This window comes from Meles meles, chromosome 18 (assembly GCF_922984935.1).
Source record: "Meles meles chromosome 18, mMelMel3.1 paternal haplotype, whole genome shotgun sequence".
NCBI classification, from domain to species: Eukaryota; Metazoa; Chordata; class Mammalia; order Carnivora; family Mustelidae; genus Meles; species Meles meles.
This window is the reverse complement of record NC_060083.1, coordinates 5,826,897-5,842,348: the sequence shown is the minus strand read 5'-3', so window position 1 is coordinate 5,842,348 and position 15,452 is coordinate 5,826,897. Positions and strand designations below refer to the sequence as shown.

The 15,452-nt window shown below is 46.5% G+C and overlaps 1 protein-coding gene across 3 annotated transcripts in view; it reads left to right on the top strand.

Annotated features, from left to right (window-relative positions):
- MAP2K4 (mitogen-activated protein kinase kinase 4) overlaps positions 1 to 15,452 on the top strand; it is a 134,867-nt gene extending 119,415 nt beyond the window's left edge. For 2 of the 3 annotated variants that reach the window (XM_045984744.1, XM_045984741.1), the window contains 3 exons: positions 2,601 to 2,749; positions 11,458 to 11,503; positions 12,906 to 15,452. In XM_045984744.1, coding sequence (XP_045840700.1) covers positions 2,601 to 2,749; positions 11,458 to 11,503; positions 12,906 to 13,019 — 309 coding nt within the window. In that variant the 3' untranslated portion in view covers positions 13,020 to 15,452. The remainder of the gene's footprint in view (positions 1 to 2,600; positions 2,750 to 11,457; positions 11,504 to 12,905) is intronic. The other variant, XM_045984743.1, reaches the window with a different exon arrangement.

Below are 15,452 nucleotides of genomic sequence, written 5' to 3'. Positions count from 1 at the left end.
GCAGAGGCTTTACCCACGGAGCCACCCAGGCACCTGAAATAAACTCTTCTTTCTCACCTATGACTGTACTGAAATTTTCTTTCTGTCTTAGAAGTATCTGTATTTTCTTATTACTTCCTTATTCCTAAATTTTGGTTTGAAGCTTTAGATTTATTTTCTTGTGCTTCCTGTCATACCACGGCTTGGTGGCATTCTTCTGACTCTGCACAGCTGCTTTTACATTGTGGGATTTCCCATCACTAGATGGAGCTGTGTCCTATTTGGGAGGCAGCCTAAAATTTCCCTTTCATTTCCTCCCATTTTTAATACGGTCCCCTGGCCCAGAGGTAACACAGGTTCCGAGCAGAGAATTTTTTTTTGTAGCTTACTAAATACTCTCCATCTGTTCATTGGCATTATGTGGCCTTGAGGTCTTCCTGTAGGTGACAATCACATACCCTTGTTAGCGATCCTGCTGAGTCACATTGCCGGGCATGATGAATTCTCCGTACCCACAGTTAAGTCTAGTAGCCGACCTCTGCAGAAGATTCCATCCGGTTTCCCTTGTGACTTGGTACGGGTAATACTTCGTGGAGTCTTTTCTCATTGTGAAGCCAACTGACCAAAGGAGAGAAGAAAGCCCTTCTTCTTTAGTTAGGAGAGAATATGGAACTTGGGCATCTTTTAGGTGATGCCCTGTGGTGACTGGTCCAGAGGCCTACAGCACGACCTGTAGCTGAGTACTTAACTGTTTGCATATAAAGGATAGTCGTGATTCAGAAATACCTATGTTCAAACCAGTTATGTTTTTTTTTTTAAGATTTTATTTATTTTTATTGGACAGAGAGAGAGAGCGAGAGATCACAAGTAGGCAGAGAGGCAGGCAGAGAGAGGGGGGGAAGCAGGCTCCCCGCTGAGCAGAGAGCCCGATGCGGGGCTCGATCCCAGGACCCTGAGATCATGACCCGGTCCGAAGGCAGAGGCCTAACCCACTGAGCCACCCAACCCAGGCACCCCTCAAACCAGTTATGTTTAAAGGGAGTATTTACTTCAGCTTACAAACAGAAATTTGTTTTGTGAAAAGTTTTAACAGAAACATTCCAGTAAGTTCTTTTAGTATATCTGACTAAATTTTGTTTAAAAGCAAGGCATTCAGTATTTAAAATTGCTTCCTTATCAATTTTCCATGTGAATAATCTTATACAAATTATGAAATGTGTGAAATTAATTTCTAAGTTCCTAAGTCCTTTACTTTCTGTGGTGCATTTTACCTTTTCCTTCTTATTAACATCTGCTCTCAAGAATGAATCGATGAAGTTATTCCTAGTGTTGTGAATAACCAATAAGTTTACTTCATCCCAAGCATTTGTATTTATATTGGAAAGAAACCTCAGCCAGAGGCCTGAATTTCTGCATGTGTGTGGTGTGCCTGCTGCTCCCCCACAGGCGTGTGTAACTGGGGACACTGGTGAGCTGAAGGCGCCATCTTAGGGCGAAGGACTTCCCAGCCCAGCCTCCCACTGGAGGATGCCCTTATGTTTGCATGGTAGCTTTCTTTTCACTAGTAACTAAACTAGTGATTTAATAAACTAGTAATTTAATACTTGACTAAATCGACACCATCCAATTGCCCTGAGCTGAAGAAGCTCTGAGACAGTGTCCTCAGACAGTGCTCTCTTTCAGATACCTTCTCCGATAAGCTTGGAGGTCTCACCCTCCCATTACCTGTCACCTCTCAGTGCACCTGACACGGGGTTCATTTAGGCCATGCCACAGATTTAAACCTATTTTTTTGGAAAAAACACAATTGTTTGGTTTTCATTATCCCCAGAACAGAGTGAGAGAAAGATAAGAATACAGTCCACAAATATGTTTGACCTTTGGTTCATTGGGACGCGGGTCTGTAAGAACCTTCAGACTAGTTTGGTGTGGTTTAGAGATCCTGTCCCGAGTGCCGTTGTTGGGTTCAAGGTTTGGGGTTGGACCCAGACCTGATTTATTCAGCTGTGGTAATACCTGCTTGTGGGTGAAGTTGTAGTGACCACAGGAGGGCTGGAGAACAGAATCTGCATGTTGCTTCCTCAGAGCTCAGGTTGGGCTTTCGTTGGCTGCAAGTTCTCTTACCTTAGAAATGACTGACCGCGTCCCGCATCGGGCTCTCTGCTCAGCGGGGAGCCTGCTCCCCCCCCCCCCCCCCGCCTGCCTCTCTGCCTACTTGTGATCTCTGTCAAATAAATAAATAAAATCTTAAAAAAAAAAAAAAAAAAAGACTGACCACTTCCACTCACAGACTGTGCACCTTTTGCACCAGGAAAGTTCTAGAACCAGTCTTCCAGGGTCCTTCTAAAGGGATCAAAATCGAGGGCTACCCCGACGCTTAGGTGGTGGCGACATTGCCTGGGTTTTCCCTCTCGGCCCCAGTCCTTGAGCCCAGTTGATCTTGCAGCCTCTTGATTTCTACATACCCCTTCTGCGTCGCCTTATAATTACGAAAACCTCACCTCACCCTTATCTGGGCTGGATTCAAGGTACAGTTTTGGTGGAGTTCAGATTCTCCACGCGGCGTTCGTGAGGGGCAGCGGTAACGCGCAGTGCGCTGTGTTCTCCCGTGTTCTCTGCAGTACGAGTTAGCCACAGGCCGGTTTCCTTACCCCAAGTGGAACAGTGTGTTCGATCAGCTGACGCAGGTCGTGAAGGGGGACCCTCCGCAGCTGAGCAACTCCGAAGAACGCGAGTTCTCCCCGAGCTTCATCAACTTCGTCAACTTGTGGTGAGTGCCCGGAGGCGCTGTGCAGAGAGGGCCGCGGGGCTTGCTCCTCTCGGCGGCGCGGTCCCCCCGCGGGGAAGGGGTGCTTCTGGCTGCCCTCTGCTTCCGGGTGGGGGCTCGGGTCCCAGGGTCCCATGAAAGGCTCTCGGGCCGGCGGGACTTGCGCTGCGACTGGGTACTGAGTACTGAGGTACGAGGTGCTGAGGTACTGAGGACTCGGTGCTGAGGGAAAGCAGACGCCGCGGGCGGAGAGGCTGCTGCCTGCGGACCTCTAGGGCCTTGTGCCAGGAATGCCATCAGGCGACACGGGTCATCTCCGTCCGACGTGGTTCTAACCCGGAAGCTGTACGGGAATCACCTGGAAGCTTTTCCCAAGTCAGGACCCCGCCAGATCAGACCGCGAGTGCGGGGGCGGCTCAGCGCAGTGCTGACGTAGCGGTGACGCAGTGCTGACGTAGCGGTGACGCAGTGCTGACATAACCTGTAACACGTGGGCGCGCGGTAGAGCCAGGCCCCGCCCTCCGCCGGTGGGCCGCGTGCCGCCCCTCTGCAACTTATTCCAAGGGGGGTGTGCAGCGGGCCTTGCTCGTCCGTCCGCCTTGTCGCAGGTGCGCGCACGTGCACGGCCGTGTGTGGAGAACTGTGCAGAGGCGCGGGAATACGGTCTGCTTTGTACCGCCTCAGTCTGTGTTTTAAATGAAATCTGCTTTTTCATTTCAGTATTTTCGATGATTTATCCAACATGACTTAAAAATAAGATGTGTTATGAGCAAAAAGCATTCTTGAAAACGCCCTTTTTCTCAGAATTTTTTTCTTGCCAGGACTGCTGTTTCTCGCTCCTCTCTAGTCCTGTTAAGATTTAAATTTTATGGTCTAGCATTGCCGTCTTTTCAAATAATTAGAAAAGATTAGAATGATTAGAAAATATTTCCTCTTCTGTAATTCAATCCTACCTTTGCATTGGTTTTCCAGGGGAGAGGAATACCTCAAGGTTTTCTAGGTAGAAGGCTATTAGGATGACTCAAATTGGCCGTTCTTCCTTTTCAGAAATAATCTGCTTTTACCGGTTTGTACACAAATAGGCAGTTTACAGAATCTCATGCGATCATTTTATATATTCTGTTCTAATAAAATAATTTAGTTGAAGTCATCTGTGTGAGTCGTGAAGTAGAATTTCCAAAATGATCATCTGTGAACCTCTCACCACAGTTGACTTCTTCTTGATCCGTTGATCTCTCTGCTGGTTTTGTTGTATCTGTGTGTAGTACTTGTGTATTTTTTATTTCCGTGTCCCTTGGTGCCAGTGCTCCCGTACAGATAATGGTTATAGACGTCAGTGTCTCACTGTTTTGCCTGAGTAGGTCCGTGGTTTCACCTCATCCCAGATCATCCCAGGCTGTAGTCGGAAGTACATCTGTGTTTAGGACCTGCTCCCGTCAGCTCTCCGCCTGTGTCCATCCTCCCTTCCACTGTCCTGGGATGTTTACTGTCCTCTCTGACCTGGATCATTCAGGTTTCTACTGGCTTTCCTCATATTCCAGTATCCCGTTGTTCCAAACCGCTCTTCTTCTTTTTGTCAGAGTTGTATTTTTTATGATGCATGTCTGATTATGTTCCTTTTTGTTTAAGACTGTGTAGAGCATGCATTTTTAACAGAGTGATACCATCACCCCAAAGGGGGCAAAAATTTGTTCCGGAGAGGCAGAAACTCTCGGATAACATAATGGTTTGCAGCCCTCCGCAGGCCTGCTACAGCATATAAACAGATACGCAGTGTTTAAATTGCATAGGAAGGAAGGGGCGATGGTGAAAAAAGGCCTGGGGAGCCCTGGTCCAGAGGCTGCCCAAGGCCCTTAAAAAAAAAAAAGTCTAAATTAACCTGGCTTTCAAAACCCATTATGATCTGGACCTGGTTTATTGTTCTAGCCACATTTCTCAGTCCCTCCCCTTGAGCAGTTTTTTGGCCAAACTGAGTTTCGTCGGTTGTGTAAGTTAAACGTGTAATGGAAGATACAGGAACATATTCTCATAGCCTTTGGATAGATTAAATTTCTTCAACAGCACACAGAAAGCACCTAAGCATAAAAGAAGAGATTTTGTTAACTTCTAAGAATGTCTCTTGATTAGAAGACACCACTGAATGAAATGCCAACCATGCGGTGTCTTTGCCATAGATATTTGAAAAAAAGATATAGATATGTATATGCCATACATAGAATATGTAAAGAGTATAAAACACTTGTAAATATGAAAGTGACAACCAGAAATGGCCAAATACTTGAAAAGGTGCTTAAAAAGATGGTATTCAGGTGCTCAGTAAACACAGGAAAGAGTGTTCATTCGGCATTATTAGACATCAGGGGAACGCAAGTCAAAACTACGATGAAACACCATTACGGTCACCAGAAATGACTGCAGTTAAAAAAGACTGATGGTACCAGGGCATCCGAAGCAACTGGAAGTTCCATCCAGCACTGGCGGGCCTGTAAGTTGGTGCAGTCTCTTTGAAAAGCCGTGGCAGGATCTCCTAGAGCTGGTGGAAGACAGCCAGTCCGTACGTTATGCTCCAGCAGTTCAGGTCCCAAGTATGTGCCCCACAAAAGCCCAGACAGAGGCACGCCAGAAGACAAGTGTGAGATGTCCAGAACCACACGTTCATGATCACCTCCAGCTGGAAAGAAGCATCTCTATCAGCAGTAGGGTCGACAGGAAGTTCTAGCATTGTTCACACGACACTACACAGCACAAAGATGGGCCGTTGCTACCCTTGGCAAGAGGGTGAATCTCAAACGGCATTGCGTGAAAGAAGGAAGACATAAAACAGTATCTGTGGTTTCATTTGTATGAAATTTAAAAAGACAAGAAGGAATAAAAAGGTAATAGAGTCAGAATATGTTCCTCTTATTTTTGTTCTACACTTAGGATGTGTGTGCTTTGCTGAAGCGTATGTTAAGGAATAAAAAGGAGATGAGGGCTTCAGGACCAAAGTGATGATACCAGAGCCCAGTTTACCTTCCTCCCTGCTTTCCCTCCCTATTTAAAATGTTAATAGAATTTTTCAGTCTTTACTTGTTCCGAAAAAGGGCAAAAGTACTATGAGGAGTTCTTGTGAAATTGGGAAGATGAGGCAGAATTCAGGGATGGGCTGACTGGTCTAGTTTGCTGCATGCAGAAGGAAAACAGCACAGGCAGGATATCAGACCTGCACTGGAATTCCTCAGCATGGCACAGAGGACCCAGGAGAGCAGGCAAACTCGGGGCTAGGCCGGTAGGAAGCAGATCTTGATCCTAAAATGTCTTGAGGGAGTGTTTTCTGCAGTGGATCCCAGACATGTCCGGGACTCTGTGGCAGTATTCGCTCCTGCCTCGTACTTGGCCCAGGCTTTGCCGCAGTGACTCCGAGTGGGGACACTTGTGTTGGTTAGAGGCTGGGGAGCATGGTGGAATCTGTGCTCACAGACCCAGGAGACAGATCCCTTGGCCAGGTGATGGTGCCCTCGGGACGGCTCTCTACTTCTCACAGTCACCGAGGTCTGTGACCAGGGTCAGCTCCTCATGTTCGGTCAGCACTGATGCCTGGGGGGCATGGAGAAAGAGAAAGGAAGATGAGAGTTGTATCAGTCTGGAAAATTTGAACAAACATCCCCTTATAAAATTTGCCACTGAAAATGTCAGGGTAAAAGCTAGAGAGAATGGACTAATTTGAATTCAGGAGAAGTTTCCAAGTAGCAGACATGGTTTCTGAATTGAAGGGGAGGCAGTGGTGGTACATAGCTTAGTGGGTGTTGCAGGGTTGGCAGAATCCCTGACCCAGGGAACACCTTGAGTTAATCTTATAGAGGAAAGGGATAAAAAGATGAATGAGAGACCTGGAGAAAAAAATCCAGGAGATTCCACGTAACTGATAGTAGAGAATTAAAATGAAAATTATCTTGACTTGAAGAAAAACTTGAGTCCTTAAATGAAAGTACCAGACCAAATTAACTAAAAAGGAAGGAAAAAAGAAAAAAAGACCTGTCTAGGGATGTTGTAAGATACTGCTGTTGTCTTATGCATTTCAGAGATAAAGAAAACTTGACAAGCTTCCATTTAAAACAGGCACCCATAAATGTACACACCAGCTAGGAAAGACACAAAATCGGAGCCATACCCAAAGAGTGGAGACACAGCTATGGTGGACTGCAGTTTATTGGATTCGATCTTGGACAGTAATTGCAGTGAAACTACTCAAATACCAGATAAACATTTAATGGTATCTTTTTATATGTATCAGAGTTGGTACAAAACTAAGGAGTCCACAGAGTTCTAAAACTAAGTGAAATCAGAAACTATGGGAGGTAAGACATCGATGAGGTGTTAATGTCCAAACATATAAAGAACTCAACTCAACACCAAAAAACCTCAGATAATTCAGTTAAAAAGTGGAGAGAGGACCTGAATAGGCATTTTTCCAGAGAAGACATCCGGATGGCTAAGAAGCCCATGAAGAGATGCTCACCATCACTCACCGTCAGAGAAACGCAAATCTAAACAACAATGAGACAGCACCTCCTACTGTCAGAATGGCTGGAATTTAAAAGGCCAGAAATAACAAGTATTGGTAAGGATGTAGAGAAAAAGGAATCCTCCGTGCACTGTTGGTGAGAATGTACATTAGAAAACAATACAGAAGTTCCTCAAAAAATTAAACATACAAATACCATACAATCCAGTAGTTCTACTAATGGGTACTTAGCCAAAGAAAATGAAAACACTAATTCAAAAATATATATGTACCCCTATGTTTATTGCAACAGTACTTACAGTAGCCAAGATACGGAAGCAATCTGTGTCCATCGTAGATGAATGCGTAAAGATGTGGGGTGTGTGCATGCAGGAATATTACTTGGCCATAGAAAGAAGGAAATCTTGCCATTTGTTACAACATGGATGGACCTAGAGGATATGATGCTAAATGAAATAAGTCAGAGAAAGACAAACGTCATGATTCCACTTAGATGTGGAATCTAAAAAGCAAAAATAAATGAATAAACAAAAACCAGAAAGAGACCCATAAATACTGAGAATTGATGGTTGCCAGAGGGGAGCGAGGATGGGGAGAGGTCATATGTGTGGAGGGGAGTGGGACGTCCAGGATTCCAGGAATAAGTCATGGACATGAATGGTGCAGCACAGGGACCATAGACAGTGATATTGTAGTGTTGTGTGGTGACATGTGGGAGCACAGCGTAATGCGTAGACTTGTCGAATCACTCTGTTGTGTACGAGTTGTGAAACCAGTGTACCGTTGTGTGTCAATGATACTTTGATAAGAAAAAAAAAGTGACTTAAAAAAATAAATTAGGGGAGGATTAAGGATTGTTAAGAGGCTGCTGATTGGAAAGACTCAGTCAGTTGGCAGAAGCAAGACAGATCCTTCAAACTGGGACCCCAGAATTCGCAAAGATAAAGTCAAATGCACTATGAGTTGTTCAGGAGAAATTCCAGCACTCATACAAGAAATGAGAATTAGTAGAAACGACTGATAGCAGGAATGCATCTGAGGACTTCAGATATGAGAATAATGAGAAACAGGAAAAAGGTTTTCATAAATTTAAAGAAAAATGGAGAAGATGCTTGGACATACAAGCAATAAACAGAAACTTACAAAGCAGCAAACTGAATGTCCGGAAATAAAAATCATACAGTAAAACTCGGTAGCTGGATGAAGCGGCAGATTAGGTGTAATTGAAGGGAGCTCAGTAAACTGCAAAGTGGGTCTGAAGCTTCCAGCAGAACTTTTGGAGATGATGGAAATGTTTCAGTCCGCCCCGTCCGGTCTGGTGGCCAGAGCACCCAAGATGTGGCTAAGGAAATACATGTTCACATTTTATTTCGTTGGGATGAATTTGACAGCTAGTTCCCTTATTGGATGCCTGGGTCTGATGCTGGATGCCTGTGATTACTAAAGGCAGCAGGAATTCTGAAACAGAAGATAGTGTTAATAAGAACTGGGTTAAACGTTTCTACTCACATGGCGTCATGAGTGTCTACGTTGGCACAGCTTTTTGCTCCAGTAAATGACATGGAAAAATCGGAAACCAAAAAGTCGTGGCAGTTTTACAAAGTAAATATCAGTGCGGGTGGACGGAAGGGTACGTAAAACGCTCTGAGGTCTGCAGCCGTGGCCGTGCTCTCCCCAGGTCTAGAAGCGGGCAGCGGCGGCTGGGGCATTACTTCCTGCGGGATCAGAGGTGGACAAGTGCCCTTTTGTGGACCAGGATCTGCAGGAGCAGGGTCTGCTTAGAAGTCGGGATCTGGGGAGTGAAAGACATGCTTGTGTCAGTCACTGCCTGGGCCACAGCTACGGCTACGGAGTGGCAGGGTCGTAGACAGCCGGGGGGCTGGGTCCGTATGGGACTGCACAGACCCCTGGTGGCACAGTGTTCTAGGCTGGTGGCCCCAGATGTGTGAAACCGCTGTCTGTCTCTCTAGCTGCTGTTCATAGTACTCAGTTAGGTGCTCAGAGACGTGCTGAACAGAGGTGTGGAGAAGCATGAACACCCTGCAAACCACAGTTCCAAAATACGTAGAGTCGAATGCTAAGAAAAGCAACTAATAGAATACGAGTTTATGGTAAACCAAGCTGAGTCTGTGGAATAGTCTAAAATACAGTTCAAGATAAAATCAGTGGATTTAGGGTGTCCCAGGAAATGAAGGCGTGGGATCTGCTACAACTGAGGAAGGAGAAAACCAGTGATGAAACAAATAGTTGGATATGAAAACTCATTAAGTTTTAGAAACAAAGAAAACAGCTGTCGTTACAAAGGATAGCAGATTTGTTGTACTGTAGACTGGAAACAGTTGAGGGCAGAATTGGGGAAGTTGGCGGAATAGGGCTGAGGGATTTCCTGGCGTGACAGGGATCACACTGTAGCGAAGAGCAGTCAAGCACCAGGGAGACTAGAGTGGGAACTTCTCGCTTGTGTGTAGTGAAAATGACAAGATAATTCTGGAAGTGGAGAAGCAATATTGAAGACAGTCGTAAAAAGCATTTGAGAAGTGATCTGGGATGTGTTCTTGGACTGAAATTAAAGTCTCTACCATGTAGGATGGACCAAGGTAAATTTATACCTAATGCATTGAACCAGGAGTACAGAACAACGATAAGGTGCAAGTTAGCAGGAGGATAGAGTGTCTGTGAGGGAGTAATTTAATAGACTGCCACCAACTCGTTATTAGCAATGGTATTTGCCAGAAGACGAGTCCTAGCTCCGGGGTATAGAAGAGACAGAATTGTCAGCCTTGTCCTGTAGTTTTAGTTTTATATTCGGGCATTCAGTTAGCATTCACAACACGGAGGAAATACAGATTTTTTTTTTTGTTTTGTTTTTAGGAATAATGTCTTTTTAGAAAAGACGAAAAGTGTAGCATGCATAGATTGTTAGAAAAGATAGACTTGGCCAAGAAGGGATGTGAACCCAGCAGGAGGGGTTGCAGTTGGTTGCCTGGAAGGCAGAGGACAGCGTGCGGGAAGCTGGTGGGGTGGAAAAGACCTTGCGGCCAGCAGCTTGCTAGGCGAAGTTGGTCTGTAGCTCGGGGGCCTCCGCGGACCCCGAGCCAGCTGTGCCTCTGGGTGGGCCCCCGAGCATGGCGCGACGTGGATGAGGAGCTGCATTTCTCTACCCCTCTGTGGAGCGGTCACTAGCTCAGGCTGCCCCAGGGGGCTCGGGTGACTGTGTGCCACTGAGGTCGCCCTGAGAGGCTGGGCTGTGCGTTCGGGAACTCTGTGTAGCTACGGGCTGTGCCGCGCAGAAGGTGCGGGTGTAGAACACAGCACCGGCTGTAGGAATCGGGGGGCTGTGCTGCCAGCAGTGACTTTTCACAAAAAGATTTCTTTATTTGAGAGAAAGAGAGAAAGGGCAAGGGGGGGGCGAGGCGTGGAGAGAGAAGCAAACTCTGCTGAGTGCAGAGCCTGACACGGGGCTTGATCTCACAACCCTTCATGAGCTGGACGCTTAACAGACTGAGCCACCCAGGTGCCCCTGTTTACCTTTTGATAGTAAAAAAGTTGAATTTAATCGGTTGGAGGAGAGTGGTGGCAAGGTATGGTCCGGGACAAATCCGGAAAACGGAAACAACACGAAGATGCTTCTGGTCACGTTCAGGTAGACAGGATAGGATTCAAGGGGAGGATACCACCAGGGCAGGGGTTCAGCGTGGCAGTGCGGTCCTTGGTGACATGGTGCTGCTGTCATGTCAGCTTTTGGACCAGAGAACACAGATTGAGGTACAGAATGCAAAAATTTTTTAAATCTGAGGATAAATTGATAAAATTTATTTATGTTTACTGCCCAGACTCTGGTTTCTCTTAGGTCGTGTCTGTGTAAATACTCGTGTGTGTATTTAGAAAGCACGTGCACACACGCACATTTCATACTTACACATTCGTGTAGTTCACTGCGCAGTACTCTGCCACGCGGCTGTGCTCAGTAGTTACCTTGTTTCTGGTTTTTCACCAGTGCGTCTACACTGAATATCCTCAGGATAAATCCTTAGGCCATACATTGTCTAACTTTTTGTTTTTTTATGTTGGGTGGGTTGTCCTCGTTGTTACTCTTATATCTGAAGGAAAAAACTGTTTGATTCTTTGTAATATTTCATTTGTGAAAAGAAAAATACTTGGGTAACTGTGTCTCCATTTTATTAATGTTCTTTTTGTGTTATTTTAGCCTTACGAAGGATGAATCCAAAAGGCCAAAGTATAAAGAACTTCTGGTGAGTATGAGACTTTGAGAATTTTGTTTTATTTTATATTCTATTCTTTTTTCTTTTTCTTTTTTTTTTACTTTTGGGAATTCTAGATATTTCCTCACTGTGAATTCTGTTAGCATGCTGGTTGACTAAGCAAGTAATGGTCCCCTCCATCCTAGACAAACAGCTTGACCTAATGAGTAATTTAAAAAAATGTTTGGGGGCGCCTGGGTGGCTCAGTGGATTAAGCCGCTGCCTTCGGCTCAGGTCATGATCTCAGGGTCCTGGGATTGAGCCCCGCATCGGGCTCTCTGCTCCGCAGGGAGCCTGCTTCCTCCTCTCTCTCTGCCTGCCTCTCTGCCTACTTGTGATCTCTCTCTCTGTCAAATAAATAAATAAATAAATAATCTAAAAAAAAAAATGTTTGAAACAGGTATTTAGAAGGAAAAAATTGAAAGTTACAATTTCCTACCAATTTATTAGCTGGATTCTCACGGAAATTTTTAGAAAATTTTGGCCTTGACGGGTCATAAAAATTACCCTGAAGAATTCTAACACTCACTTTAAAGGAGCCGCCTTCCGCCACATGGTCTAGGTGTGGGTAACACAGCCATAAGACTTGCTTGTGCTTCTGCGGTCTTGAAATGCTCTCCTGCAAATTTACATCACACAGCGAATTCCCGCCTCTTTGACAGTCCACCCATCCCTGGGACTTGGGTGTTGTAAGCCATCCTGGATGTGGCATCGGTCGGCAGTGAAGAAAATACCAATCTAATGACGTGAGGATCTTTGAAGGAAAGACCCTGGGGTCTAGCTGTTCCGGATGTTAGGTCCAACCTGTGGTCAGCACTAGCAAGGACGCTAAAGATACGCAGTCCGCAAGCTTAGAGAAGCCATGAAAGAAGAGTACTGACGGAGAGGGCATGTGAGGGGGGCTTTAGTGACTCAGAATCGGGGAGAGAGGCTTTGCAGGGGATGGGGCAGAAGCCCCTAGAATGCGATCCTAGGATGCGTCTGAGGCCCTGGCAGAGTCTTTTCTCTAAGATCCTTCTGCTGCACGTGGGCAGATGGGAGGGGAGGTTGAGGTCTGTGTCCCGATGGTATCCGTGCAGCTCTTCCTGGCTCTCAGATGGCGGCAGAGGCCCCGCTCTGCTCTCTGCCTCAACAGATAGGACCCGTGGCGGAGATTAGCTTCCCGACCTCACTTCCCCGGGTGGCCCTTCCAGATCAGGCGTGCCTGTACCCGGTGCCACGTCTCCATGAAGCACCGGCCATGCTCGCCTCTCTGTGACGGTGCCACGAAACTCTGCAGCCACACGTGGTGGGAGCCCTCGGTTCTGTGCCGCGGCGCAGTGGGGAGCAGCTCGGTGTGGGCTCTGACACAGACTTTGATGTTTTTCTTTTTCTCTGTCCAATTCTCTTGCAGAAACATCCCTTTATTTTGATGTATGAAGAACGTACTGTCGAGGTCGCCTGCTACGTTTGTAAGATCCTGGATCAGATGCCAGCAACTCCCAGCTCTCCCATGTACGTCGACTGATCTCGCTGCTACGTCCGATTTGAGAAAAAAGGGCTGAGAGGAAGCAAGACGTAAAGAATTTTCATCCCGTATCACAGTGTTTTTACTGCTCGCCCAGACACCATGTGCAATAAGATTGGTGTTCGTTTCCATCCTGTCTGTATACTCCTGTCACCTAGAACACGCATCCCCGTGATACCTGATTGATCACAGTGTTAGTGCTGGTCAGAGAGACCGCGTCCTGTTCTTTTGTGATGAATTTACTCATGAAATGTGGAAGTCAGTACGATCAATTTGCTGAGTGTGATTAGATCACCTCTTAAATTCACTTCTAGACTCGAAACCTGAAGACGCAGCTACTGGAGTGGTGTTTTGTCGGACTTCCAGATGCCGGAAGAACGCGGCGATGGACGTACGATGTCTGAACGGAGAGACTTGGGCTTGAGTGAGGAGAGCCGGCGCAGCCCGCGAGACCCACGGCCTTCCGGAGCTGGGAGAAACGGGAGGAATTTACTTTCTTCACCAAGTGCAATAGATTTACTGATTTAATATTCTGTTGCTTTACAGTCACAGTCGGTGTTCGGGGATCGATGTGCTCAGCCAAATTTCCTGTTTGAAATACCACATTAAATTAGAATGAGTTTATCTTTACCAAAAACCATGTTGCGTTCAGAGAGGTGGACACGGAAATACTGAGACAGGACAGAATGTGTTCTTTTCTCCTTTACCAGTCCTTCTGCTCTTCATCGGGAAGACTCAGGAGTCCGCCACTTTGTCAGAGAAGGTGCTGATCCTAAGAATCTCCATTCTCAAATTCGGTGTGCTGCCAACTTGATGTTCCATCTGCCACAAACCACCCGGACCGAAACAAGTAAAACGTACCGAGGGCAAAGAGTCCAGATGTTTCCATGCCGAGCATCTGACCCGGAAGGACTTGTAGCAGCTCTGTGTTCCCCTCGGTCCCACGCCCGATACTTCAGCCGTCACAGCTCACGCACAGGGAGAAGCAGCTAGAAGCGATGTGCCTTGACTGATACGTAGAGAGTGCTTGTAGGGCAGCACAAGACCGAACCTCAGCCTTCTGCTCTCACTGGCCCAGATCTTCGGTTTCAGAATCCCCCTCCCTTCCTGTCTGGTCCGTTGCCGCTCTGTGACTTCTGCTTAATCCAATATTTTGCCTTTTTTCCCCATCCTATAGCAAAACCCTTTTTCATTTCCAGGTATGTTTAGCCCCCAGTCCCTCCCACGCTGTAACGTTTAAAAGGCTGAGAAACGTAGGGCCCTGCCGATGTGGCGGGTGGTGAAGAAGCGTCTTCCCGAGACACGTCGGACCAGACGAGGTCCCTTACAGAAGCTCATCGCCTGCGAGAGTCTCTGGCAGATCACTGTTATTTTTTGGAATTGGAATTCTATTGAAAAAAGCAAACCAACCCAAACCCCCAAACCACCCCAGAGTAGTTGTGAGGGCACTGAGGTCTGCCCCCAGATGTTCTGCTCCGTCACCAACTCATTTGCCGGGTGGCCCCCTCTGGTGTCACAGTGGCCTCGCTGGCCCCGAGCGTGCGGCTCCGTGTGCAGTTCAAGCGCACGGGAGAGGGCAGCTGCGGCGAGAGCGGGTGGTGTTGGAAGCAGTGTGGCCGGTGGTGCCAGGGGGGAGCCCCTCCCAGGGCGACCGTCCCAAGCGCTGTAAAACAGTCGAGAGAGGACGGTGCTGTGTCACGTTACATCCCCGTAAATCTCCAAGTTTCAGAAACGAATTATCACTTCGGTCCACTTCCCTAGTTTCCCCCGTTTCCCCCCCACCCCAGCCTCCTAAACCTTCGACCCCCAGTGTCCTGAAAGGAAGCGTTGCTGTGCGTCTTCCTTCGACCACACCAAGCCATCGTCCTCCGTTGCTCCCGGGGACTCAAGAGGAAATCTGTTGCTCTACTGCACTTCCTGTCTGGCTCTGCGGAGGGTCACTTTGCCATCGGACACGTGGGGAAAAAAGCAATTCTGACTGTCCAGGAGCTTCATCTGACCGTTCTCTTGTGTGGATGACCACATCAAAAGGCAATTTTAGTGTATTAATCATAGATTATTATAAACTATAAACTTAAGGGCAAGGAGTTTATTACAATGTATCTTTATTAAAACAAAAGGGTGTATAGTGTTCACAAACTGTGAAAATAGTGTAAGAACTGTACATTGTGAGCTCTGGTTATTTTTCTCTTGTACCATAGAAAAATGTATAAAAATTATCAAAAAGCTAATGTGCAGGGATATTGCCTTATTTGTCTGTACAAATGGAACTCAGTAACATACCTGCTTCTTGGAGCTTGGGAATATTTTATCCTGTATTCTTGTTTGAACCCTCCTCTATTTAAGATATATACATGGAATCGAAGTGTTTATGTAATAGTTCTATCCTTTTGCCTGCAGGTCAGTTGTAATAAATCTAGGATATGATGATGA